The 25,395-nt window shown below is 38.8% G+C and overlaps 2 protein-coding genes and 1 long non-coding RNA gene across 4 annotated transcripts in view; 1 reads left to right on the top strand and 2 right to left on the bottom strand.

The window, feature by feature from the left end:
• Positions 1-5,036: 5,036 nt before the first annotated feature.
• LOC148879862 (BTB/POZ domain-containing protein) lies at positions 5,037-7,618 on the bottom strand. Its single transcript, XM_088961579.1, has 2 exons — positions 6,229-7,618; positions 5,037-6,122 (listed from the first exon to the last, which is right to left on the bottom strand). The coding sequence occupies exons 1-2, from the start codon at positions 7,315-7,317 to the stop codon at positions 5,181-5,183; spliced, it is 2,031 nt and encodes a 676-aa protein (XP_088817705.1). The 5' UTR covers positions 7,318-7,618; the 3' UTR covers positions 5,037-5,180.
• Positions 7,619-16,122: 8,504 nt separating this feature from the next.
• Positions 16,123-23,813, top strand: LOC148879863 (uncharacterized). The gene is made up of 3 exons (XR_016104364.1): positions 16,123-16,359; positions 16,482-16,554; positions 23,517-23,813. It is a non-coding gene; the product is annotated as an uncharacterized LOC148879863 (long non-coding RNA).
• OVA6 (Class II aaRS and biotin synthetases superfamily protein) overlaps positions 17,678-25,395 on the bottom strand; it is a 36,793-nt gene continuing 29,075 nt past the window's right edge. The window contains exons 9-12 of one of the 2 annotated variants that reach the window (XM_088961581.1): positions 20,203-20,364; positions 19,796-19,995; positions 18,260-18,343; positions 17,678-18,131 (exon numbers count right to left, since the gene is read on the bottom strand). In XM_088961581.1, coding sequence (XP_088817707.1) covers positions 17,990-18,131; positions 18,260-18,343; positions 19,796-19,995; positions 20,203-20,364 — 588 coding nt within the window. In that variant the 3' untranslated portion in view covers positions 17,678-17,989. Of the gene's footprint in view, positions 18,174-18,259; positions 18,344-19,795; positions 19,996-20,202; positions 20,365-25,395 lie in introns of both variants that reach the window. The other variant, XM_088961580.1, reaches the window with a different exon arrangement.

The raw sequence follows: 25,395 nt of genomic DNA on the forward strand, positions 1-25,395 counted from the left end.
GTGAAGGCTTGTGCGAACTGTGCCCAACTTCTTATCGACCCAGGTGCTAAGTTCTGGTACCACGTGCAGGCTGGTCCCTTAAAAGTAGTGGAGAAGGCCACACACATGCACGACTCACTGGCTCTCGCCAGGTGCATCTGTGACTTAAAGGCATCTACGTGATCATTTGGGTCAAACGACCCGTCATACTTGTCAAGAGAGGGGAGCTTGAAGTCTTTGGGCATTGGGATCGTTAGGAGTTCAGAAGACAAGGGGGATGGAGCTGAGAGGAGCGGAGCTTTGACTTCGGCCAAGCTTACCTTTTCTTTGCCCCCGAGCTTGGGCAAATCGCGGGTGACAGATCGGCGAGCTCGGCAGCGGCGTCTCTACTTCTTGGTGGGCTCGATGTTTGTGCTGCTCACCGCTGTGTTGTCCGGAATGGTTTGTGCAGGAAGTAGCCCGGTCTGCTAGTGATGGCTGCGGACAGAGGGATCCTGCTTGGAGTCTGTTGCCAAGATCTCGAACTGGTTCTCAAGGAGCGGGGTTTCAAACTTTGACTATCGAGGTGATGTAGACCTGGCGAGTTGGGGTCCTCTCGACCTGTCCGCTCGCAGCGAGACCGGGGTAGCTGGTCTCTCTCGTCTGCTGCAAGGGGAGGCCTGGTTTTTTGGGAGGTTTTGGGGGGCCTCTCCTTAGCCAGAGGGGCGCTCGTCCTGGCAGCGAGACTTAGCTTGCTACGAGGCTGGGTGCCAAGGCGGGAACTGTGGCTGCTGGAGTTGAGGTTGAGGCAGCTAGGGGAACTGCTACTGATACTGATACTGGGAGACCTGGTGCAGTACGTGTTGTTGATAGAGCTGAAGTTGTCGGAACTGTTGCATTTGGGCTTGCATGGCCCGCATGCACTGCATCAAGTCCTCCAGTTGGTTTGGGCTGGCCGTTGGGGGCACGACCGAAGGTTCGATGAACGTCGCTTCGACAGTAGCAGGGAGTGGGGCGATGACAGGTGCCACTGTGAGAGGTACATTCAAGCTGGGGATTCCGTCCGCCGAGAGAGGGACGGTGAACTATTCGATACAAACAGTAGGAAGCTGGGGTTGTTCCCTGGAATTATCCATTTTCCGTGCTTTGTCCGAGGTTTCTAGAAGAAGCCATGAGTGTTGAATTTTTTCAAGGAAGAAACGGACTGTGAAAGTTTAGAGAGAAAGGCCTTTTGAAGCGTTTCCCACAGACGACGCCAAATGATGTAGCGTGATTCGGTCACTCCTAGCTGGCACTCACATGGCTCCTGAGAGGTACTTGGAACGAGAGGGAAGAAGAAGAACTCCCGGGGGTTTGCCCGACGGGAACACTCTGATGATTTAAGTCAGTATTTTGTGCAAGAAGCAAAGGGAAAATGAAGGCTGAGTGAAGACTGCGCAAGTGATTCGAAGATACCTTGTTCCCTGAGAAGAAGCCCCTTATAACTGAATTCCGTCGCTTTAGGCCCTCTGGCTTCTGACAGGGCAAGTACAACAGCCACTGTCAGTCTGCCACAACCGTTGTAGACAAGGCTGAGGTGGCATGTGTGGGGCCATCGTTGTAGGGTATGTGCCTGTCAAGTGCGGGACACCTTTCTAAAAGTGGCAGGCGTGACACTATCTGACGAGGGACATGTTTGCTGTCCACAGATTTGTTGGGTACAGCAGTCAAGCAGGAAGCCCTCTTGTGGTATACCGAACTACCCTTCCGCGAATTACCCTGAGCCGAGCTATCCTTTGAGTGACGAGATGCCTGTAGCCAGTTATGTCGAGTTGGCTGACCCAAGGTGTCTAAGCCTCGGGGTGTCCGAAGATGGATTGGTGCGTTCCTATCTGGGAGTGGCCCGAGGTCCATTGGGGGGGAGCTCGGGCCTTAAGAGAGGTCAGGGTGCCCCAAACTCGAGACCCCCCGAAGTGCCTTAACCTCGGGGAGGAGGTGCGGGTAAGGTGGCTTCCGACGAGTGGCTTACCTGCCCAATTGCTGAGCTAAGCTCGATGGGACTTTCACTTCGAGTTGTGGTCACATCTGTTGCGCTGTCATGTTGAGTCACTGTTTGAGCAAGGTCACGCCCACGTGTACCCATGCTGTGAGGTCGGGCCAAATCACCCTCCATCAGAAACTTTTACAAACCTTATATAGGTTTCCTTACATTTTCCTACCTTTTCCTTCAAACCAAACATAGCCTAAGTGTTAGATTGTTCGCCCACTAATAAGGAACGTGAGCTGGGTTTACACCATTGTGAAATAGGTTAGCTTTACCCCACTAATGGCAATGTTGTGATAGTAATTCAACATAGTATGAGAGGAAACATTGGTTCACACAATTGGCCATTGCACTTGGTTGAAAAGCTAGTGGTGCGAAGCTATCGTGTGCCAAATTATGATTAAACGCCTCTAAGTCAAAATCTTAGCTAAACATGTGACGTGTGTGCTCGTTGCTCGATTGCCAACCCATAATAGGGCTTTTAGGCCCCTAAAGGCACATGCCATTGGTGAAACCCTTATGAAGGACAAGCCATGCGGACTGCTTTGAAATGCAATTTCTATTGAGCAGCGGGTAGAATCTGTTATAGATGATTTAAATATGTGATGATGTATTGTAAGTGGTAAAGTGGCCTTATTGCCACGATCCACTAAGATTCAACCCTCTATTGCACCGTTTCATCCCTCCCCCCACACTTCACATCCCACAATGATTCAACCCTTCCCCGCCCCAAGTAATGAGTGTACAACAAAATCCTCTCCACCATGCATCCTCGTGTGCTAGGAACCAAGTCCCTCCCCCCTCCTTTCCAACCTAACACACTTGTTAAAATCCATCTCTTCACAACAACATTCCATACCCCAAGGCTCCACACCCACCATATATTCTTATAAAGGGTATCAATGCTACCCTCCCTTAGCCTCCATCCACTTGGTCGACTACACAAAGCACATAAGGGTGTTCACACCACAATGCACTTGGTGCCCATGTCACACACTCTTTAATGCACATAGTGCAATTGGGTGTGCAATGTCATTGTGCAAGTGGTTGTGCATGGATGACTGTACACAATGCCCCTGCATGGTGCAAATGGATTTATTATAAAATGATATGTTGGATGCCATGTAGGGGTGTAAATAGATCGAATTCGAATCAAATTAGGCAATATCCGAATTTGAATTCCATTAGAAAATTTAATATCTGAATTCAACAAATTAATTATTTTAGGTAATTAATAAATATATAAAATAACTATTTTATTTATATAAAGTATATAAATATATAAATTATTTATATAATTTAATTATTATATATATATAAATTATATAAAACATTTAAATATTTTATATATTATATATAAGAATTAAATAATCGATCGAATTCAGATATTAATTGAATCGGATTAGGTCATATCTGATTTTGAATCCAATTAACTATTCAGTATGAATAGGATATTCGAATTCAATTCGTTTATGTCAAATCTCAAGTTCAAAATCGATTTTAAGGTGATCCTAAAAAAAATTGCCAAAAATGGTGATAAAAAAAGGCCAATTTTAAGAATAAATTTTTAGCTCATTTTTTGAAAATCACCAAAATCGACTAGCCAAACAAAAATTTAAGTATCAATTCCTCTAGCATTGACATGACTTCAACATGACGGTGATTTTCAAGAAATAATCGTCGCTAAATATCCCCTAAATTAGGTAGAGTTCTAACAAGTGTGAATGTGACACCAAGCACCACATAGGCATTGGCATTTATTGTGCATAAAACCACTATTTGGTTTCAACATTTATTAAATAAACACAAAAAAAAAAGAAATGTTTTTGATTTATGTGCATGAGGCATTGGGGGGGGGGGGGGAACTTTAAATTCTTGTTCCCCCACGCTTAGGCATTTATTGAAATGAAATACATATGTCATTTAAGCTGAAGTGGAAAATAATTTTATGGAATATTACTTGAAATACCCAACCAAATAACCTATATGTTTGGTTCCGTTTATGTTTATTGAATAAACGGTGCAAATGCCTCATTAATTGCATTAGTATGTATCAATATTTACAAAAGCAAACTTCGGTTTCTATGCGCCTCTCCCGTTTAAGGATTCCTGAAACGGGTAAACGTTTATTGGCATTTTGCTAATGTAGTGCCTAATGGCACCTATATGTCATAAACGCCTTCATTAATTAATTTTCTTCATTTAGAAGTTACAAAAGTACAAAACACTTGTCAATAAACATAACCAGAACCAGACACCCCAAACAAAAACAATAAACATTTAAAACAGTGTTTTTTAAATAAACATTTATTTGATAAACACCCCATCAATAAACGCCCATCCAATCAAACACATATTTATCATCAAATTAATTAATCCAACAAGATGGTATGTATTTGCATCTATAAGTCTGTCTCTCTTGGACCAATATATCCAATTACCCCACTCCCCGCCTTTTTCTCTTTCAATTATTTTATGGTCCGTTCGACTGATTGTGCAACAAAGTAACCCATCTCCTTATCTTTCTTTCCCCAGTTTACTGTGAAAAAGCATGCGCATCTAAACAGAAACACCCCATCAAGTCATCAACCTACTCCGGATCCCAACACAACCATAAACAACAGGGCTACAGTACAAGCGGAACGTCTTCGATTCTTTGTTTAATGTTGACTTGTTGGGTGAATCTTCATACAGAATTCGCATATTTCGCACTTTTACACTTTCCAGGTAGAGCAGCAACACATTTCTTGGAAAATATACGAGTTTAGAATCCTTTGGCTTTGGCTGATACAGATTACTGATTAGTGATTATTGATATTCACTCCAAACACAGAAACTAAGCCAAACTAACCCAAGTCCAAATAACTTGTGCTTTGCCCCCTCAACAAGGAAAGAAAAGAAAAAAATCTGAACAGATGGAGATATTCTTCTGTTCTGCCATTCTCTTCTTCCTAGCTAAACCTAGCCTCCTCTTCCCAAGGCGTCTCCTATCAAATTCAGGGAAAAATCTTCCTTCCGAGAGCCAGGGCCCGGTTTAGAAAGGAAGAACTCGAAAGAAGGAAAATTAGGAGCACTAGTATTTGGATTATGGAATCAGAGACAATCAATCACAATTAGATGGGTAATAAAAAGAACACCCATTTTAAGGAATCAATACCCCACAAACCCGTGTTTGAAATTTGAATTAGTGTTATTTTGCTTACAAATTCTCGCAACCAGCAGTCGCTACTCTGAATTGGGGAGGACGTTCGGGCTCGCCATTTCGTCTCCAGAAAGCTCTCCTCCACCAGACTTCGAAGCCTCTTTGTATGTTGGGACAATCTTCACCACAGTTGAGGAATCGATTGAACCAAGCCAGCAATATCTCCTGCTGCCAAGCCAGAGGCAGAGTGAGAATGGTGTTGCTGAGACCATCTTCAATTAAGTGTCGGTCAAGGCCCTTGGATGCTCTTCTCATCCACCCAAAGTCGTCGTAGAATGGATCCAACCACGTCTGCAAAAGCAAGCATCTCACCTCCTTAGAGGCCAACAGCTGCCCTTTGCCGATCCCCACAAACAGCCGAGCGGTCACCCGGCTCACCTCAAACCTGTGAATCGGGGGTACTCTAGAGTGCGCCTTCGAGATCTCCGATTGGGCCGCCCATGTCTTCAAGAAATCCTCCGCTATCTGCCGATCAATCAAAATGTCCAGAATCCAATGCAAATTGTCAGCCTGCCGTGCAATCTGACCAACATCTTGTAGGTCTGACGAAGCTGCACGGAGGAAATGCAGGCGAAGCAGTTCCAGACATCCGTCACAGGCAGAGTACAGAGACTCCTTGCTGAGATCGTTGTGGGATGCATTCTCCCGAAGCATTTTCGACACCAATCCCTTCATCTCTCGCCTCGCTTTCTCGTCTTTGCCTTCCAGCACTACCTGTAATAGCTTGAGAAGCACTTCTTCGTTATTGCTCCCGTCTTCTGCTCCAGTGGCAACTTCCACTGATACCCTCTTTAGAACTTCCCCTGCACCAGCTCCCTCTAGATGAAGCTGCGACAAGAGCGAAGCCACCTTCTCCTCTTCGTCTTCGGCCCATGGAGCCGCTTCCAAGTACTCCAAACAAGATAAAACCCCAGCATCGAACGAGATCGCAGCTGAAACCTGGGGCGTAAAAGATTATTGTGGTGGGGATCAGAGAAAATTTGGAGTAGAATCGTGAAAAGGCCAAACCCTAAGTTGTTAACAATTCAAATCCAACAAATCTTACCTTCAAGATACCAAGTACTTTGGAGACATCTTCCTTCATTAGCTTCTTGCGAAGATCTTTACAATACATTAGCCTCAATGTCTCGATGTAAACTTCGACGTCATCGCAATCGGAGATTTCAATAATGTGGGGAATCGATCTCTGCTGCTTCGACCACCGATCAGAGAGCTTGGCAGCGAAAAATCGACTATGGGCAACAAGGATCTGACGATGAACATTCATGGAAACGCTAAATCCATCCTTGGAGCTCATGGTTAGCTTGACGTCGCTGGACGTCGGATCGTTAAACTGGTTCCCAGGACTGCAACTCCCCAGGATCTCCGCCACTCGTTGCTGAAACAGCAGTTGTTTGTCCTGGACAGAGGGCGGGGGCCTAATGGGAATCACCGGAAGGTTGTTGGGAAGTGGGATCTGGTTTCTGAGTTGACAATCTTGCTCGTTGGCCATCATCTCGAAGAGGGTTGGACTGGATCGGGTTTTATCGAGGGCTGGAGGGGGCGACATTGGGTTTAAGAGACCGGCATTAAGGGCAGAGTTGAATTTACTGTAACTAGAAGGAAAAGTACCATAAGCACCAACACCATTGACACCGATGCCAACACCAACACCAGAGTTAGCAGCAGAGGAATCCATGGTTGGGGAAACCCTGCAGGGAGAAGACTTAACGTTGAAGGGCGATGCTGAATGGGAGGGTGATAGAGATGGAGATGTAGACGAGGAGTAAACTGAATTAATAGCTGAAATCTGTTCTTTCTCTTGACTTGAAGTAGGGAATGTCGGGGGAATAGTTGGAATGGCGGTTGGGGTCGTAAGCTGTTGTTGTTGTGGTGGTGGTGGTGGTGGAGGAGGAGGAGGAGGAGGAGGAGGAGGGGGAGAAGCGGAGGGAAGAGATTTGGAAGCAGAACAGCACCAGGAGCTGTCAGGGGAGACAACGGTGGGAGGGTCACGTTTCTGGTGGTGGTGGGTGAAATTAGGGGCGTAGGAGTCGGAGTTGGTAGCGGCGGAGGAGGAGATGGTGGTCTCGCGGTGCTTGCGTCGTTTGGGTTTGGTAGGTTGGGTTTGAGTTTTGAGATGGGAGGCTGCTGCCATGAGAAGTGATGCTTGTCCTTTAGGGCATCAGAAATAGGGGTGAAAGAGAGAAGAGAGAGAGAGAGGGGGTGAGGGTGAATGGTGATGTTTTGTTTTTAACGAGAAGGAGAAAAAAACTAAAAAAATATGGCGACTATTACGAGAGAGAGAGGGAGAGAGAGAAGGGGGGGGGGGACTCTGACTCTGGGTGTGTGGGAGAAAAGGAGAGTGAAATGGAGATGGAGGAAAGAGAGGGAGGGAAAAATGGTGATGTTATGGAGGAGTGAGGCGGTGGCGTTCTGATTGGCTACTCTTCATTCTTAAAATCATAAATGCATTGATTGGATTAAAAAACAAACAGGAATACAGGATACAATCATACAATTTATATTCATAAAAGTCATTTTTATTTGTTTAAAAATTCGAGCCAATGAACATTCACTCACTGCTCAAAAACAAGAGAAAAGCCCTCAGGCCCCAGGCCTCAATCAACTGCTCGTTCTTCTTTTTTTTTCTTCCACCTTTTGACAGTCAAATGCAAAGTATGAATTAAGGCATTTCTTCTTTCTTTCACGCAAATGGGAGACTGAAGAGAGAGAGAGAGAGAGAGAAAGAGGGGTTTGAAGAGCTGGGAATCGATTGATTGATGTTCGTCATGTGTCCGTTAGTCCACAACCATCTACTATTACTACTCGTGTTAATTTTTTGTCAGTAGATGTAGTGAGTCACAGAGAGGGGAGAGGGAGAGAGAAAAAGGTTGCCCACTCAAAAACTAACAAATTATTTCTCACACTCCCCCCCTTTTCTTTGTTTTCAAATTCCTTGCTTTAGGCCATCCCCTTTCTTTGGTTTCAAATTCTTTGCTTTCAGCTTTAGACTTTGAGTATTGAAGCTTTGCTGGTGTGTATTGTGTTGTCTTTGACTCTTTGTATACGACTACGTGTAGATCCGATTTTCACCGGAGAGAGAGAGAGTAAGAATGAGTGATATAGTAAAGAGTAGTTCCATGTGGCACCAGATCATTACTTAGAAGCAGTCCCCGCCGGATCAATACCTGGATGGCGACCCTTATTTATGTCACCACTCACCAGCGACCTAACACATGCACCTGGTTCGACAAACTTTACTTCGCTAGCCAAACAACATCCCAACGCCAGGTCTCCATTCTTCCAACTAAAATAGAAAAGGAGAGAGAGAGAGAGAGAGCGAGCGAGCATTCTGACCCCTGATCATCATCATATACCCAGCCCTGGCTTGAAGTGGGCTAACATTAATCTTCGTAGTAGTGAGCGGGTACCGGGTATTATAAATCATAAGGAGTATAGGACTAACTCTCCGCCAACTTTCAATTCTCGGGAGTTGAACAAAGCTTCTTTGGATTGCCTTTCGACAATAATAGTAAAAGTTTTTTTTCTTTTATTTTTACATATTTACAGTTTTATACTTAATAGTGGGTGTGTTAAGTGTGTTATTCTTATTGGTCTACATTCAAATTACGTGGCGTGTTCATGCGTATTCGTGTATCATGCGTAGTTATATAAATTATTGGTTCGTATTGGTATATAGGTTGATACAATGCGATATGGTCTATCAGTCTGACATACACTAGGATATATTTTCAGTTGTAGCATATCCCATGTCTAATATTATTGATACCGATATGATAGTTTCATATGGGACGTGTTGATAACAATAACACACTTCACACACTCACTATTAAACCATGAAGCTATTTCAGAACTTATGTGAATATGTAAAATAAAATAATATATATTATTATTGTCTAAAGGCAATTCAAATATATATTAAATATTTATATTGAACAACTCCAATTAAGAATTAAAAAATAATAATATTCAAAATTAGAATTTTATGAAATGATGAAATAAATAATATATCAAATCCACATTTGTTTCAAAAGATAATTTTAATTTCAATAAATTTATACAAATATAATATTAATAATAGAATAAATGTTTTAATACTTAAAATTTATAAATTTGCACATGACTTAGTCTACTAATATACATCCGTATCAAAAAAATATTTTTAACTTTAGAAAAATTACATAAATAAAAATATTAATAGTAGAATAATTATTTTAGTACTTAAATTTTATAATTATGGATATAATACACATTTAAAAAATTTATATAATTTTTAAATTATTAATTAATATTTTAATTTACATTAAATTACAACATATTTATTATTTACAAAAGAACTTGTTTACAAAATATTCAAGAACATAATATTAAATTGAATCTATCAAATCTATTGATCTACATTTATATAAAAAAATTTAATTTTAAAAATTTATAGAATTAAAAATATTAATAATGAAATAATCATTTTAGTAGTTAAAATTTGTGAATTTGAATATGATATGTATCTTAAAAATTTTAATATATTTGATATAGTTTAGGTTGAGATTAAATATTTAATGAATTATTAATTGACATTTTAATTTACATTAGATAATTTAATATTCAATTGACTTCTTTGTTAATGTAAAAAATGTAAAAAGTAAAAATAGTAAAATAGAGAATAACTGATATAATAATTAAAATATAATAGGATCATATGTTTTGCATTTTGGATTCTTGATTGATACATTATCAATAAAATTTTTTGGTATCTATGCATCCTATTATATTAATTGTAATATATTCTTTCATATACATCATTAAAATATACATTATATATATTTATATATTATTTGTTATTATTTCACCTTAAATTTAATATTATTAATATATTTATGAATTTTTTATATGTTTTCCTATCTTCTCCAAGGTTTCCATATTTTCCGTTCGTATTCATGCATTTCCAAAGTGTATTCATATCCAAGTTGTCTGATACCGATACTTTAATCCTTGGTCTTGACCCATCACATCATTATGAAAATACCTATACTACCCTTATTTGAAATAAGTGTTTTTTCATCAAATGCTCTTGAGCACTTACTAGAATAAGCACTTATTTTCAATGTTTTCAAATTGTCGTTGGCCTAGATGGTTGGACCGTTTTGCGACATACTGACCTAGGCGGTCGAACTGTCAACCCGTTCGACTCGAATAATAGTTTTTGGTCATTTTCTGTTTTAATTACTTTTTTTTAATTGGAACAAGTTGTCCATTCAAATAGGATGATCAAACTGCTAACTTGGAAATCGGTGGCCAAGGCGGTTCTAGTTTGGGGTCAGTTTTTAAAACATTGTTTATTTTTAAGCACTTATTCAATAATCATTTATTTTTCAAATAAGCACTTCCAAACTTTGCCTTAATTTGGAAGGGGATCTCTTGAAGGGGCACGATGTGACCACTATAAGGTGGCATTTGATAAATCTGAAATCTAAAATCTAAAATTTGAAAAGTTAAAAAGATATTAAAAGTGTCTAAAATCTGAAAAGAGCTATGATGCTTTTCTACTTTTTAGAGACTATAAATAGATAAGGTTGTTTGTGTTGGATCAACCCTTCAGCATTTGAAGTTCCTTGATTTTACCATTTTACCCACAAAACAAACTATTTGATAATTTTGAGTTCAATTTGCACTATTTCATATCAAATAATTTATGTAATTCATAATAATATGAATAAAAATAAAAAATTAATAATAATAAATGACACAATTAAAATTATTAAAAATAATTGATGACTAATAAAAATACTAAAGTAATTAATACTTAATAAAAATTAAAATAATTAATAATTAAAAAATAACACAAAATGCCTTAATTTGATCTTGCAAGAAAATACAACACAAATTACAGAAACCCAAATGTTCTTATACTAAGATTATGACTGGTTAAAAGAAAAAATATTTTCTTTTCCTTAATTTTACAAGACTAACAATGTAATGGACTAAGTTGGTCCATAACCACACTACTGGATGGGGACATGGGAAAAGAAGAGGAGTTGAGACAATTTAATAAACAAATCAAATAAACAAAGCATGGATGTTTTTTCAATAGTTAAGAGATTCAATAAACAAATCAAATAATCTACAGTTTGAATATGATTACTAACAAACTTAAGAGATTCAATAGTTAAACATAAACGAACCAAACAAATCAAACAAATGTAACTAGGAAAGAAGAAGAAGAAGAAGGAAGATACCTTCACAAGGCATCTGGCGCGACTATAACCCCTGAAAATATGAAGATTTATGGTAAGAAACCCAATGTTTGACAAAGAAGAAGCAAACATGAGAGAAAAGAAGGTATTGCGACCATACCTGAAGCAATTTTCACAAGCGGAGATTTCTTTCGCATCTGAAACAAAAATGGGCTAGGCTTTTGGTTTGGGGGGTAATCGGGGGCATTAGTGCATCATTTCAAAAATGTTGGGGGGTAGTTTTGACTTTTTACTAGCTCTAAAAGGCGTCTAAGCACGTTAAGAGCCATGCCACACGCTTTGAGTTTCAGATCTAAAAACAAAATTCAGATCATTTTTCAGATACGTCATCAGATGGGTCTGGTGTCTGAAAAGCAAGTTTTTCAAACACCAGACATCAAAAAAATGTTATCAAACGCACCCTAACTGTTTGGAATTCAGAATCCTAGAGTGGCGTGATGGGTTTGCCCCCTTCTTGCATTATTTTTACTTGTTCTCACTCTCGCATGTGGCTCGTGCCTAGGAACTTTTTGTTCCTTTTGTCTTTTTCTTTATCCTTTCTTTCCCTTTCTCATGTTGCCTCTCTTCTTTCCTTTCATTTTTTGTTTTGCATATCTCTCTCCTCATATTGATTTCTTTCATTTATCTTATGTTTTGCCTATATTTTGTTTATCTCTCTGTCTTTCTTTTTCTTTTTGGGAAAACTCCTAAGCAATATCTTGAACTTTGGGGGTTGTGTCAAGTCAGTCCCCAAACTTTAAAACGTGTCTCTACAGTACCCTAAACTTTCAAATTGTGTCTAATAGGACTCTACCATTAGTTGACCATTAGTCAACACCGTTACATGACATCAGGTGCACATTAAATAATTTCAAAATGGCAAAATTACCCTTTATGATATTTTTCTGACCATTTTATCCATTTCATCTGAGCAGTACCTTGAACTTTGGGGGTTGTGTCAAGTTAGTGCCCGAACTTCAAAATGTGTCTCTGTAGTACCCTAAACATTCAAATTGTGTTTAATAGGTCCCTACCGTTAGTTAACCGTTAGTCAACATCGTCACGTGACATCAGGTGCACATTAAATAATTTCAAAATGGAAAAATTACCCTTTGTGATATTTTTCTAACCATTTTACCCATTTCATCTAAGCATTAGAAAAAGGAAAGGGGAAGAAGGGTTCTGAAACCAAACACCGATCAACTATTGAAGCTCTTTCTCCACTATCCAACCGAACAATCACCTGTCTGGTTTCATAACCTTTCTTCTCCTTTCCTTCTTTTAACACTTAGATGGAATGGGTAAAATGGTCAAACAATATCATAAAGGATAATTTTTCCATTTGAAATTATTTAATGCATACTTGATGTCACGTGATGATGTTGACTGATGGTCAACTAACAATAGGGACTTATTAGACACAATTTGATAGTTCAGAGTACTAGAAATACACGTTTTGAAGTTCAAGGACTGACTTGACACAATCCCCAAAGTTTAGGGTACTGTTCAAAATTTCCCTTTGTTGTTTTGCCATTATTGGGTCTTTTTGGTCATATTTGGCAACATTCTATGAAAACAGTTCTACTATTTCCGGCATTCTCACAAAATGGGAATATATTTGGGAAGAGAAAACCACTAGAAATGGCTCGTTCTAAAACGAGAAACAGGCTTCAAAATCACATTTTGAGAAATGACGATTTCATCATTTCCATCACTAGTTTAAAATAATAAACACACTAGAGAATGACCCTCGTACTAAGTACAGGGTAACTAAATGTGTGTATAATTTAGTTTAAAGTTTACTATTTATTTATCAAAAATTAAATTAAAAAAAACTAATATGGGTCTTGCATCTTTGTAATTGACAATCTATTCTGACCTATTTTATTTGAAATCCGCTATTAGTTTATATATATTTTAATTTGATTTAAGGTATTAAATGAGATCTTATTGGTAAACAATAACATACTTTATTTGGTATTTAATATTTATCTAATAAATTTATTTTTAAAAGTTAAATTAGGTTGCTTCCTAAAAGTTAAATCAACTTTGTAATTAATAAAGTATTTTCTTTTTGAAAAAGAAGTCATTTAAAAACAAACGTGGGTTTATGGTAATCTCTTAATGGGTCCCACCATTTGTATTTAATAGATTATAGATAAACGTGTGTTAAGCTAATAAATAATTGTATATTGTGGATGTTTAGGAGTGAAACTACTCACTTTTTGAATTAATAGGATATCACGTGTTTAAATGGTGATGGTGGGTTGTGGGCTTTAACAAAAATTTATCAAAAATTGCCACGTGTCTATCTTTCCAGAAAATGAGAAGGCCACTTGTCTGAATGGTGGTAGTGGGTTGTGGGCTTTAACAACTTCTCAGAAAATGCTATATATCTAGATTTCCAGAAAAATGAAAAAGTCACGTGTCTGAATGGTAGGGCTATAGCCTGAAGACCTTCCTTTAATATATATATATCAGATGTGTACTCTCTTTCACATGTTAAGAGGAATATTTGCATAATTTCCCTAATGTTAGAAATTAGGGGTTTCAAGCCCTAAACCAGACTCGATTAAAACATCGTCGTCGCCCTCTATTCTACTTCATTGTCACAAGTGAAAGTTGAAGCCATTATTACTGCCGTCAAATTACAGGGACCACCTTGTAATTTTTCCATAATTTAATGGTAAATAAGGCATTAAACAGAACTCATGTTTAGTTGGGAATTCTCTTTCAAATCGTCCAAACAAGGATTGACTGGTCCAACTAGTCAGTTGACCGCTCAATTTGCTAAGCTCATTACACTGGGCTGACCAATTCTTGCCATGTTATTTATCTATCTATGTAGCTTTGGAAGGAGGACTATGGCCCGTGGCCGTGGGGGATTGGGCATTGGAGTTGCAACTGGGCCAGGACAAATGAAATTAAAACAGAGGAAGGAGTAGAGTGGTCAAATATCCTCTCAGTCCCCAACAAAAGAATGATATAATGCTGTGAAAGAGATCGAAGGATCGAAATTAGTCAGTCCGATCAGCCTACATGAGCTTTAATCAAGATGATGGAGAAGGCATTTCAGATGTCCCTATTAAGTGGTCAACACTCTCGACTCTTTGGATAGAAAATTCTGATAAATGGGGTTAAAATTAAACAAGTTTGGAGTTTAAGGTACTCAAGGGATGCTAACTGTACATTCTGCGGTAGCACTCTCGAAACTCAAGCTCATCTTTTCTTTGAGTGTAATTTGGCAATAGCAGTTTGGCTTGATGCCCAAGTGGGTTTCAATCCAGATGACTTTATCGCTTCGGGGTCGGCAGACTTCTTTAAATTGGTGTTGAATAGAAATTCTGGATAAAAAGTCTTAAAGAGTTTTTTCATGGCTAGAATATTAGCCATTCTTCGAGGTATATGGGATCGCAGAAACGATGTGATCTTCAGAGGGAAAATTCCAAATCCGTTAGAAGTAAAACGGCAAGCGGATAGATATGTTTCCTGTACTGGGAATTCTCAGTGGTTTGATATCTCAAATGACAGCATTCATATTACTTTCCAAATGACAGGATTGTATTTATTGTCTTACACACAATGTTTGTATTGTAACAATAATGCCATGTCATTAGCGCTACAAAAACTGAAATCTGAGCAGTCATCCAAGGCCTAAGAAGATTTATGGTCAATTTGGCGTTTTTTTTATGAGAAGATCTTCTTGTAGCTCTGACAGTCAAAAGACGCATTGAGCTTTTGACATAAGATTTGGGTAGCCCGAAGATAGTTTGGTAGATGCATGTCTTTCCGTGCATTTGCCTGCGTCTTTCTATGCGAGATTAAAACGTGAAAGACGCGGAAAGTTTCATTTGAAGCTCTCCGAAATCAGTCTGAAATAGGCTTCTCACGTCTTTTTGGCATGCCGTTTTTTGGTAGCTAGATCTTCCACGAGCCAAATGGGAAGAGACCAAAAATCGGTGTTTTCCGGCTTATAAACAGTCGAAAGACCGCATGGAAAGATATGCTAAACGGGCCCTAAATTCTATTAGGAATTCAAAAAGCCACTCTCCTCTCAGATGCAAAGGATGTTTTGATGAAGATAAAAGAAAGCCACCCCAAACATTAGATGGAATGAACAAGCACTTTTGGAACATATCAAGCATCTTCTCACCTCTTTTGACAATATCAGTCGACTCTATGTAAATAGAAGTGATGTTGGATCGCCCATAATATAGCAAAAAGGGCAAATGTAAATATAACTCAGTTTTTTTGTTCTCGACCTCCCCCTCAAAGATCTCTTTCTCATTTATGTAACAGGGCTCCTTTTGTATACTTATGTTTCTCGCGGATCCTTTTATAAATTATAAAGATTCCCCTTATATTATGGGATTAGTGACAAAGTCCCCCCTGTATTTTTTTTTTAACAAAGACCCTCCTGAAATTTAGTTAGACAAAGACCTCATTGGCCGTTAAGTCAGAAAGCGTTAAATTATCAAAATATCTCACTAAACTTTTTCTATTTTCTTTTTTTTGCCCTTTTCCTATTAAAACCTATTTAACTTACGAAATGGATATCCGATCCTGCGATTCAAGCACATTAGGTGATGATGACGATGTTGAATCCGAGAGTCAAAGCAAGTTACTGGTCCCAGCAAGCAACGAATTACTGGTGTCACCCTCGGGAGCCCAGATTGTCTAGTTACAAGGGTGGGAATCTCACTCTTGCCGGAACAATCACCCCTCTCATCACCAACCTCTCTTTCCTCTGCCTAATCAACTTGAAGAACAATAGCTTCAGCAGTTACCTTCCAACAGACTTGGGCAAGCTCTTTCGGCTAGAGACGCTCGTTCTAGCTTCTATGTCATCCGTGGAACCATACCCTCCTCGCTTAGCCTCTGTTCTAAGCTTCGGCTTCTTGATTTGTCTGATAATCAGTTTCACGGGTCAATCCCACCAGAATTAGGTATGCTATCCAACCTTCAAGATTTGACTTTTGCAAAGAATAACCTTACGGGTTCAATCCCTTCTTCCTTTGGAAACCTTTCCTCTCTTAACAACCTCATCTTTCTCTCAAACAATCTACAGGAATTCATTCCAAATGAATTAGGATAGCTCCATTTCTTGTTACAATTAAGCTTAGCTGACAACAATCTCTCAGGTGAGATTCCCACCTCTCTATACAAGTTACAACCTTTCTTCTTTAATAATTATGAGTTTGGCCAAGAACAGGTTTTAGGTCATTTTCCATCCAATTTGTTCTCTACTTTACCCAATCTAGATACCTTGTTTGTGGGTGGTAACTTGCTACAAGGACCAAACCCCGCATCTCTCTCCAATGCTTCAAGCCTGAAACGACTTGATCTCTCATCCAACCAATTCACAGGACAGGTTCCCCTGCTCTAGAATCTTCCGAATCTTTTAATTCTGAATCTTGAGACCAATGGTTTGGTAAGCAACGGTGAGAACGGATTGGATTTCATCACCTCATTGCAAGATTCCACCCTTCTACAAGTTTTTTCTATTGCTACAAACCAACTCACTGGTCCTATTCCCTCCTCGATAGGTAATCTCTGAACTCAGCTTTCTCTGCTAGTAATGGATGAAAATCATCAAGGAAATATATCAAAAGAAATTGGGAATCTACAGTCTCATAATGTTGTCTATAGAATCGAATTCCTTAACCGGGAACATTCCTTGAATGTTTCAAAACCATTGGTTTTATTGTACAGGAGGGATTCAAGGGTGGGGGTTGCCAAAAAAAAAAAAAGTACAGGAGGGACTTTGTCACTGACCCCATGGTACAAGGGGTCTTTGTAAAACATTAGATTGTGGAAAGATGCGTGGCATACGGAAAATGAAAAGTTCATTTGTTACCAATTTAGCGTTTTTTAGATTGAGAACTCTTTTTGATTACTTGGATGGATGACTAAAGAATCCTGTATCTTGAAGAATAGAATTTGGATGTATATACACCAGCTGGCCTTCTTTTAGTAAGTCCCTTTTGAACAAGTCGGGTAAATGGGGGGAAGCTGATGCAATTCCAAGCTTTTGCCATAATGAAGGCATTTCCATCCCATGACTTTTTCTCAACCCGCATTAAGGTCAGTGGGACCTTACCTGTAGTCCTGTACCTCTCTGTTCTGTCGCCAGTCGCCACCCCTGGGTCCCCATTGTACTAATAGTCTAATGCCAAAGGAACAAAAGAAACAAAAAAAAAAAAAAAAAAGAAAGAAAGAAAGAAACTGTACGTTTAGAACATAAAGTCTAAACAAATTCTCCTGTTTCTCCAAATGACGGTCCTCCTTTCTGTGACATCTTCAATATAATGGATTATTTTCAATGTTATGTCACAAAATACAAAATACATAAAATTCAATAAATGATAACAATTTTAAAATACATGGCTTTTGAAACTTCAACCGTTTACCACAAATTGGCTACACTTTCAACGTGTGGAAAATCATGATTTCTTGGCAAGGCATGTTAATTTAGGAAAAAAAAATATCTGCATCTAAAAATGAAAAAGAATCTCTGCAGATGCTACCGGTACAAAAATGAATGAGATGGTGGTCAAAACTAAAGGAAAATTTGAGTTAGTATGACTTTGCAAATATTGCAACTTCTGCCGCTGGATTGCCAGTCATCAAACATGTTTTCGTTCCTTGGGGCTGGTCAAACGGGAAACATCTAATGGTTGCTCCAGTCTCTTCCTTCACCTTCAATTCCTCTGCATCACTGTACCGGCCAGCACAGGAAATGAGTGCACACTTGGAACATCTGTCGTGCGTATACGCATACAAACAGATTTACATGGAAGAGGGGAGAGGAAAGCAAATAAACACTGGTGGGTAGGAGTTAAATACCTCGCTGCCCAGGGACCCCTTGCCCATTTGCCCTGAGAAATTGCAGCCTTCAGCTCATCATACGAGTTCACATCAACAATGTTACTGCATGGACAACAGCTGAAGTGTCATTCAGGGAAAAAGAAAAGGAAAGAAAAACTTTAATTTCCTAGGAGCATTTCAAGTTCAGATTTTAACAGGTTGACAACATCTTAGCATGAAATTATTTGAGGACTCGCAATTTAACAAGAGACATAGCCCCTTCTTGATAGGTTGACTTGAGACAACCCCATCTAGTCGGTATAAGGCTTTGCTAAATTGACTTGAGACAACAGCTCCATCAAAAAGGAAGAACTTATTGTCACATCTAGACTTGTGCAAATGCACACAGCCCTTGCCTGATTTGGCATCAATATAGAATTTTGTAATACCAGTAGATTAATAACAGCAGGCAGCTGCTACATGTATGAATAGCCTTCAACCACAGATTATGTAGGCCTTCCAAGTTCAAAGACTGCAATACCAGACTGTGGTCCATCTTGATCATTTCCCTCTTCACCAAATGTATGAATCTAACTAACATTGTCTTTTTTTTTTTTTTTTTTTTTGAAAAAGGTAAAGTGATTTTCATTGACCACATGACTTAATTTGATCAGAAGTCTGAACTAACAATGTTACAATTTTGTAATAGCAAATTATAGACTTTTATTCTTGTCTCTTTGGAGATCCAATTAGTAGAAATAATGAACATCCAACCCTGAAAGCAGGTGAAAATAATAGAGAACATTGTGCTTTTTTTTTCAACATAATCAAGTACGGGAAGCTTAAAATGAACTTATGAATATAAAGGGTTGTTATTTGAACTTGTTAGGATGTCTGGGGAAATGATTGTTATGAGGAAGTAATCATCTCTGCCGACTGACGTTAAGGTTGTATAACTAATCACCTAAATGAATGAGTTAAGCATCCTAGACTTCTGAGCAGTAGAGATTAGAGACTATGTGACTAGGTGAAAACAGGTTACATAAAATATCATGTTCCTGTATTTCATAGTATTGTTTGACTATAAATTGTTTTTTGACCAAAATATGCTTCCACAACAATATTGCCAAGGTTCCTTAGAGTGTTGCTCAGATGGCCACTCAACAATATTGCCAATATTGCCAAGGTTCCTTAGAGTGTTGCACGGGATCAAACCCACATAGCCACAGGCTCTCTGTGGTAAGCTCAGTGGACCACACATGCACCCTACTCTGTCCCCACACCATGAGTGCCCCTGAAATGTGTGTACTGTTATGTAACACCAAAAAAATGTTTTTCAGGTGTTGTGGACCAGGTTTTCATCTTTGGACCTAATTAATGCAAAAGAATAAAATATATGGTAGATTTTTTTTTTGGTAAATAAAATATATGATAGGCTTGTAATGAGAAATATGCAAACCTCATTGATTGAGAAGAAATGAATTACTAATATAAAGAAGGGTTTCTGGGCACTGATGTTAGCCTGTAGAATGCATCACTTAATAAATGATGACATGTAAAAGCAAGATGATTTACCTATCTCGGAAAGATAATGCCCTTTCTAGAAGAGAAGATTGGATTTCATCCAACTTGTCCTTCACATAGGCTTCCAATACCGGAGGTTCCATAGATATTCCAAAAACTTTACCTTGCTTTCCTGGAATATCTCTCCTTGAGATGACTACAGTTCCACTTGAAACATCACGAGGTCCAATCTCAATCCTTAAAGGAACACCCTGATATAGAAAAGCATTGATAAGGCAGTGTGAAACAGAACCTGACATCAGAATATATTGCATTTAAACCGGACATCTAGCAATTCATTCCTAATAAAGCAGATATTAGAACAGGTAAATGAATGAAACTATGATGAAGGGGAAAAGTACATACTTTTCCATGATTACAACAATCAATATTTTAACTGTAAGGGGAAAAGTGCATACTTTCATCTCCCAGAAGTTAAACTTCCATCCTGGGGTTCTCTGTTCAGACTTGTCCAGTTCCACCCTGATTCCTGCTGCTTTCAATAAATTTTCTACGGATAATGCAGCATTAAGAACTTGTGTTTTTTCATCATCCTTCTTCCAGATAGGTACAATTACCACCTGATAACAAATAACACAAGTAGACTCAATAGATATTTGGTCATCATGTATGAACAAGAAAGTACAAAGTTATGTTCTTTTACCTAATGCATGTATGAGAACATGTACCGACTGTTGTATAGAACTAGTGATAAATGTAGCTATAATGGGGACATTACACGCACACAGATCAAAATAAATTATTGGATGCAAACAAAAAATATAAAACAGATCTTACAGGGTTTACTCGTACACGAGCTTGAAGTTTTGAGTTCCTAGGTTTCATATGGGGTCCATTTTGATTTTAAAGTTATAAGCCAATGCATTCCCAACTTTCTTTAAATCCATTGGCATTCTTGAAAAAGGCTGGATTCATTTGTCAGTGGGGCATCAGATGGCTATCAATTTTTTTTTTTTTTTTGTGTGTTTTATCTACAATAATTGAGCAACAAGAAATATCAGATTGTTGAAATTGAAAAAGAGATGTGGAGTTTGATCCTTGGTACAAACATGGTGGGTTGTGCCTTTGGAGGTTGCCACCCTCCGAAGTCAATATTCCCACATGGAGCAGGAATAAGAGATAAATTACCTTTGGAAGAAATATTACACTGCTTCAGAAGGAACAAGAGGGCATTTAAGGGAATATCAAGGAAATAGTTATCCTAATACCCTTCATCCTAAAGCTTGGCATTTAAGATTCGAAGGGAATTAATCTGATACATTTCAAGAGCAATATGGTGGTTCTCCAACACTTATTCCTTGTCCCTCCAAGGAGCTGCCCACTCTTAGACCCCAACAAATGGAGATGAAAATTAGATGGTGTTTGATAACACTTTTCAGATGCCTAACGTCTGAAAAGCATGATCTCATGCCTAACCAATTTCAGACTTTCATAGGTGATGAAATGACATAAATGCCCCCATTAACATCATTTAATTAATAATAATAAATAATGAATCAATGACAAAGTAGAATGGGATTGCCTAGTAAAAATCCTGAAGTTACGATGCTTTGGCAGTAGACAGGTGAGATAGATGCAAGCTTGTATAAGCTCTGCTTGGTTTTCAGTCCTGTTAAATGGTGAACCCAAGGGCTATTTTAACACTAGCCGGGGACTGAGGCAAGGCTGCCCTCTTTCCCCTCTTCTTTTCACCTTGGTAGTTGACATCCTAAGCTACTTTTTGGAGAGAGCTAAAAGTCTAAATCTGCTGAAAGGTTTTGAAGTTGGAAGGGGAGCTCTTCAAATCTCACATTATTATTTGCAGATGATATTATTCTATTTTTGGAGGCAGACTTGGAGATCATCAACAATCTAAAAAGGGTGATCACCTGCTTTGAGATGGTGTTGGGTTGCACGTTAATTTCTCTAAAAGCAGCATCGTGGGAATTGACATAAGTGGCAACCTTGTGAATAGCTCCAAGGAGGTGTTTGGTTGTAAAGTGGAGAATCTCCCCATTTCTTATTTGGGGATGTGTTTAGAAGGAAACCTGAGAAGCCAAAGTTTTTGCCACCGGTAGTGGAAAAAGTGTGAAAAACAGCTGGCCACATGGAAGAAAGGCTATCTCTCAAAAGGAGGAAGACTAACCTTGTTAAAGGCCTCTCTGGACAATTTACCAATCTACTTTCTATCACTTTTTCAAATTGCAGCCAAGGTGAAGAACAGGTTGGAAAAGTTTCAGCGTGATTTCTTGTGGGATGGGTGAGAGAGAGAGAGAGGAATCATTTGGTCAGTTGGGAGCAGGAAGTGGTTGTGGAGATATCCTCTGGAACCTGAAGCAACCTGGACTGCTGTCATCAACAGCAAATGTGGGAAAAATGTGAATGGTTGGGATAGCAAGGTACACTTGAATCAGGTAAAAGCTACCAATCCTTGGAAAGGTATTTCCTCCATCAATAACATCTTTATTTCTTTTATTCTCTGAAAAGTGGGAAATGGTTCTAAAGTCGTATTCTGGACAGACGTTTGGTAGGGGAAAATACTTTGGCTAATTCTTACCCTCAACATTTTTCACCTCTCCCAAAACCAAGAAGCACATTGCCTCTTGCCTTTCTTCTGTGCCTCTTGAAACCAATTGGAACTTAAGTTTAAAAAAACCTCTAAAGGATGTAGAGATTGGAGAAGCTGCAAACCTTCTCTACTCTATAAGAGGTTTACATTTCCCCTTCATCCCTTGACCAACGAATTTGGAAGTTTCATCCTGTCAACAAGTTCTCAAATAATTCCTTTTTCAGGGCCTTGGTGTTGGAAGAAAATGTCCCTAGTTTCCCTTTTAAGAAGGTTTGGTGTTCACATATCCCTCCTAGAGTTTCATTCTTTGTGTGGGAGGCCTGCTTGAAAAGAATAAACACTTGTACTTTATTACAAAAAAAGGTAGGTATGTGGGTGTGTGTGGGAATGGCATAAGGAGGACTTCCTTTGGCAATGGCAAGGTAGTGGTCTTGGTAGAAGATGGAAAATTTATTGGGATACAGTCGTTCAAGCAGTGATGTGGTGTGTGGGAAGAGAGAAATAACTGTATTTTTTAAGAAAAAGGTAGGTATGTGGGTGATTTGATCTCTCATATATCTTACTTGTGTAAGTTGTGGGTGCTGAATTCTATGGAATTTTTTGTAACATGTTATGTACTAGCTTAGGGGTATTTCTGGCATTTCCTCCTTTATTTGTTATAAGCTGTCACCCTAAGTACAAATACTAGCTTAGGTGCCGCCAGCCACATCCTGGTGACTCTCCCCAAGGAATACATCATTAACTCTCTCAAAGATCATTTGGAACTGTATGGTAGGACTCTTGGACAGATGGATAGGTCAACTCCTACCCCTTCTACTTCCTTTGCTTCCACATCAGGCAAAGGTGCTTTTGCATTTCATGTGTGTACTTCTGTTCTTGAGTCACCTTGGATCATTGACTCAGGGGCATCGAACCATATGAGATATGACTAGTAAGTTATGTTTATTTCAGACCTACATTCTCTCTGGGAGGGACAACGTGAGACTTGTTGATAGGTCTCTATCCACTATTGCTGGTCAAGGATCTGTATCCCTTCCTGATGGCCTTGTTTTACCCCACGCCCTTCATGTTCCCAAACTTCATATTAATTTGTTGTCTATAAGTAGTATTATTCAATCCTTAAACTGTTGTGGAACCTTTTTTCCTCGTTCTTGTGTTTTTCAGGATTTAGCTTCGAGGACAATTGGTAAAAGAGATATAGTTGATGGCCTCTACATTTTGGAGAATAAAGCTTGTCCTGCAGCATCAACTCCTGTGAGTCTTATGAGTCAGTCTACTAAGAGTCAAGTTTGGTTGTGGCATAATCGCCTTGGTCATTTGTCCTTTGAGTCTTTGAAAGTTATGTTTCCTGAACTTTTTAAATGTGTCTGTCACTATATTGCAATGTCAAACATGTCAATTGAGTAAGCATTGTAGAACAACTTTTCCATCAAATAATAAAATATTTGTTTTGCCTTTCCATGTTTTTTTCTGATGTTTGGGGCGCTGCGAACTTACTACTGAGAGTGGGTACAAGTATTTTATCAGCTTCATTGATGATTACTCTAGATATACTTAGATATATCCTATGAATTCCAAAGAAGAAGTACCCAGAATTGTGAAAGATTTCCACCGCATGGTTTTTACTTGATTTCATGTTGAAGTTCAAATTTTCCAATCGGATAATGCAAAGGAATACTTTCATCATGACTTGCTGATTTTTTTCCTCTCACGGATCTCTTCATAGAAGCTCGTGCGTTAAAACACCACAACAGAATGGTGTTGCCAAAAGGAAGAACTAACATCTTCTTGAAGTTGCCTGTAATATGATGCTACACATGAATGTTCCAAAACGGTTTTGGGTTGATGTTGTGATGGTTGTGACTTATGTTATCAATCGTATGCCATCACGTCTCTTGCAATACAAGCCCCCACATTAACTTCTCTTTCCTCAATCTCCTTTATTTTCTATTCCTCTACATGTGTTTGGTTGTAAGTGCTTTGTTCATGACCTATCTCCAAACGGGGTAAATTGGACCCCAAGTCTATTCCATGTGTTTTTTTGGGTTATCCATCCTCCCCAAAGGGCTACAAATGCTTTAATCCTATCACACATAATTACTTTGTATGATGGACATGTCCTTTTTTGAATCTGAACCCTTCTTCCAAGCCTCTCATCATGGGGAGAATAGTGTGGAGGAAAGGCAAATTCCATAGGTTTCTCTCCTTCTATTCTTGACTCCTCTCCATTTCGTGTTTCCATGAGGTGTCATAAGGGACAACTGAATAAGGATGTAGAGCAACTAGAGACTATACATCCAGCATCATTTGACTCATTGAAGGCAAATCCAGGCACCCTTGTTCCCCTTGACATTATTGAACCTATTGCTATTGATGATTCTACCAACGATCTTGATGCCCCAATTTCTCATAGGAAGGGTGTTAGATCATGTACTACTAAGCATCATATTACCCATTTCTTGTCTTATGAAAACATCTTACCCTCATTTTGTGCTTTTTTTACTTCCATTGACTGTGTTTCCATTCCTAAAAGTGTTGCAGAAACCTTATCTATACCTGAACGGACAGATGCAATGAAGGAAAAAATTTGTGTTCTATACAAAAACAACACTTGGGAGTTGGTGGATCTTCTTGAAGGCAAGGAGCCAATGGGGTGCAAGTGGGCATTCATTGTAAAGCACAAAGCAGATGGGTCAGTTGAGAGGTATAAGGCCAGGTTAGTTGCAAAAGGATATACACAGGTGTATGGGGTTGATTATGCAGAAACATTTGCCCCAGTTGCTAAAATGAACACAGTTCAGATTATGTTATCCTTGGTTGTTAACTTTGATTGGGACTTCACCAATTGAACATTAAAAATGCTTTCTTGAACGGGGATCCAAAAGAAGAAGTATACGTGATTCAACCTCCTGGGTTTATAGCACAAGGTATGAAGGAAAGTATGCAAACTAAAAAAGTCTTTATATGGTTTGAAACAATCCCCAAGGGCCTGGTTCAGTAGGTTTCACTTGGCTCTTCAACAAATTGGGTTCAAGCAATGCCA

This window comes from Nelumbo lutea, chromosome 1 (assembly GCF_056320005.1).
Source record: "Nelumbo lutea isolate HS-2025 chromosome 1, American lotus-T2T, whole genome shotgun sequence".
NCBI lineage: Eukaryota > Viridiplantae > Streptophyta > Magnoliopsida > Proteales > Nelumbonaceae > Nelumbo > Nelumbo lutea.

Coding starts and splice junctions, on each gene's coding strand:
- LOC148879862 (XM_088961579.1), bottom strand. CDS start 7,317: ATGGCAGCAGCCTCCCATCTCAAAACTCAAACCCAACCTACCAAACCC. Junction 6,123..6,228: donor AAGTACTTGGTATCTTGAAG/GTAAGATTTGTT, acceptor TTTACGCCCCAG/GTTTCAGCTGCGATCTCGTT.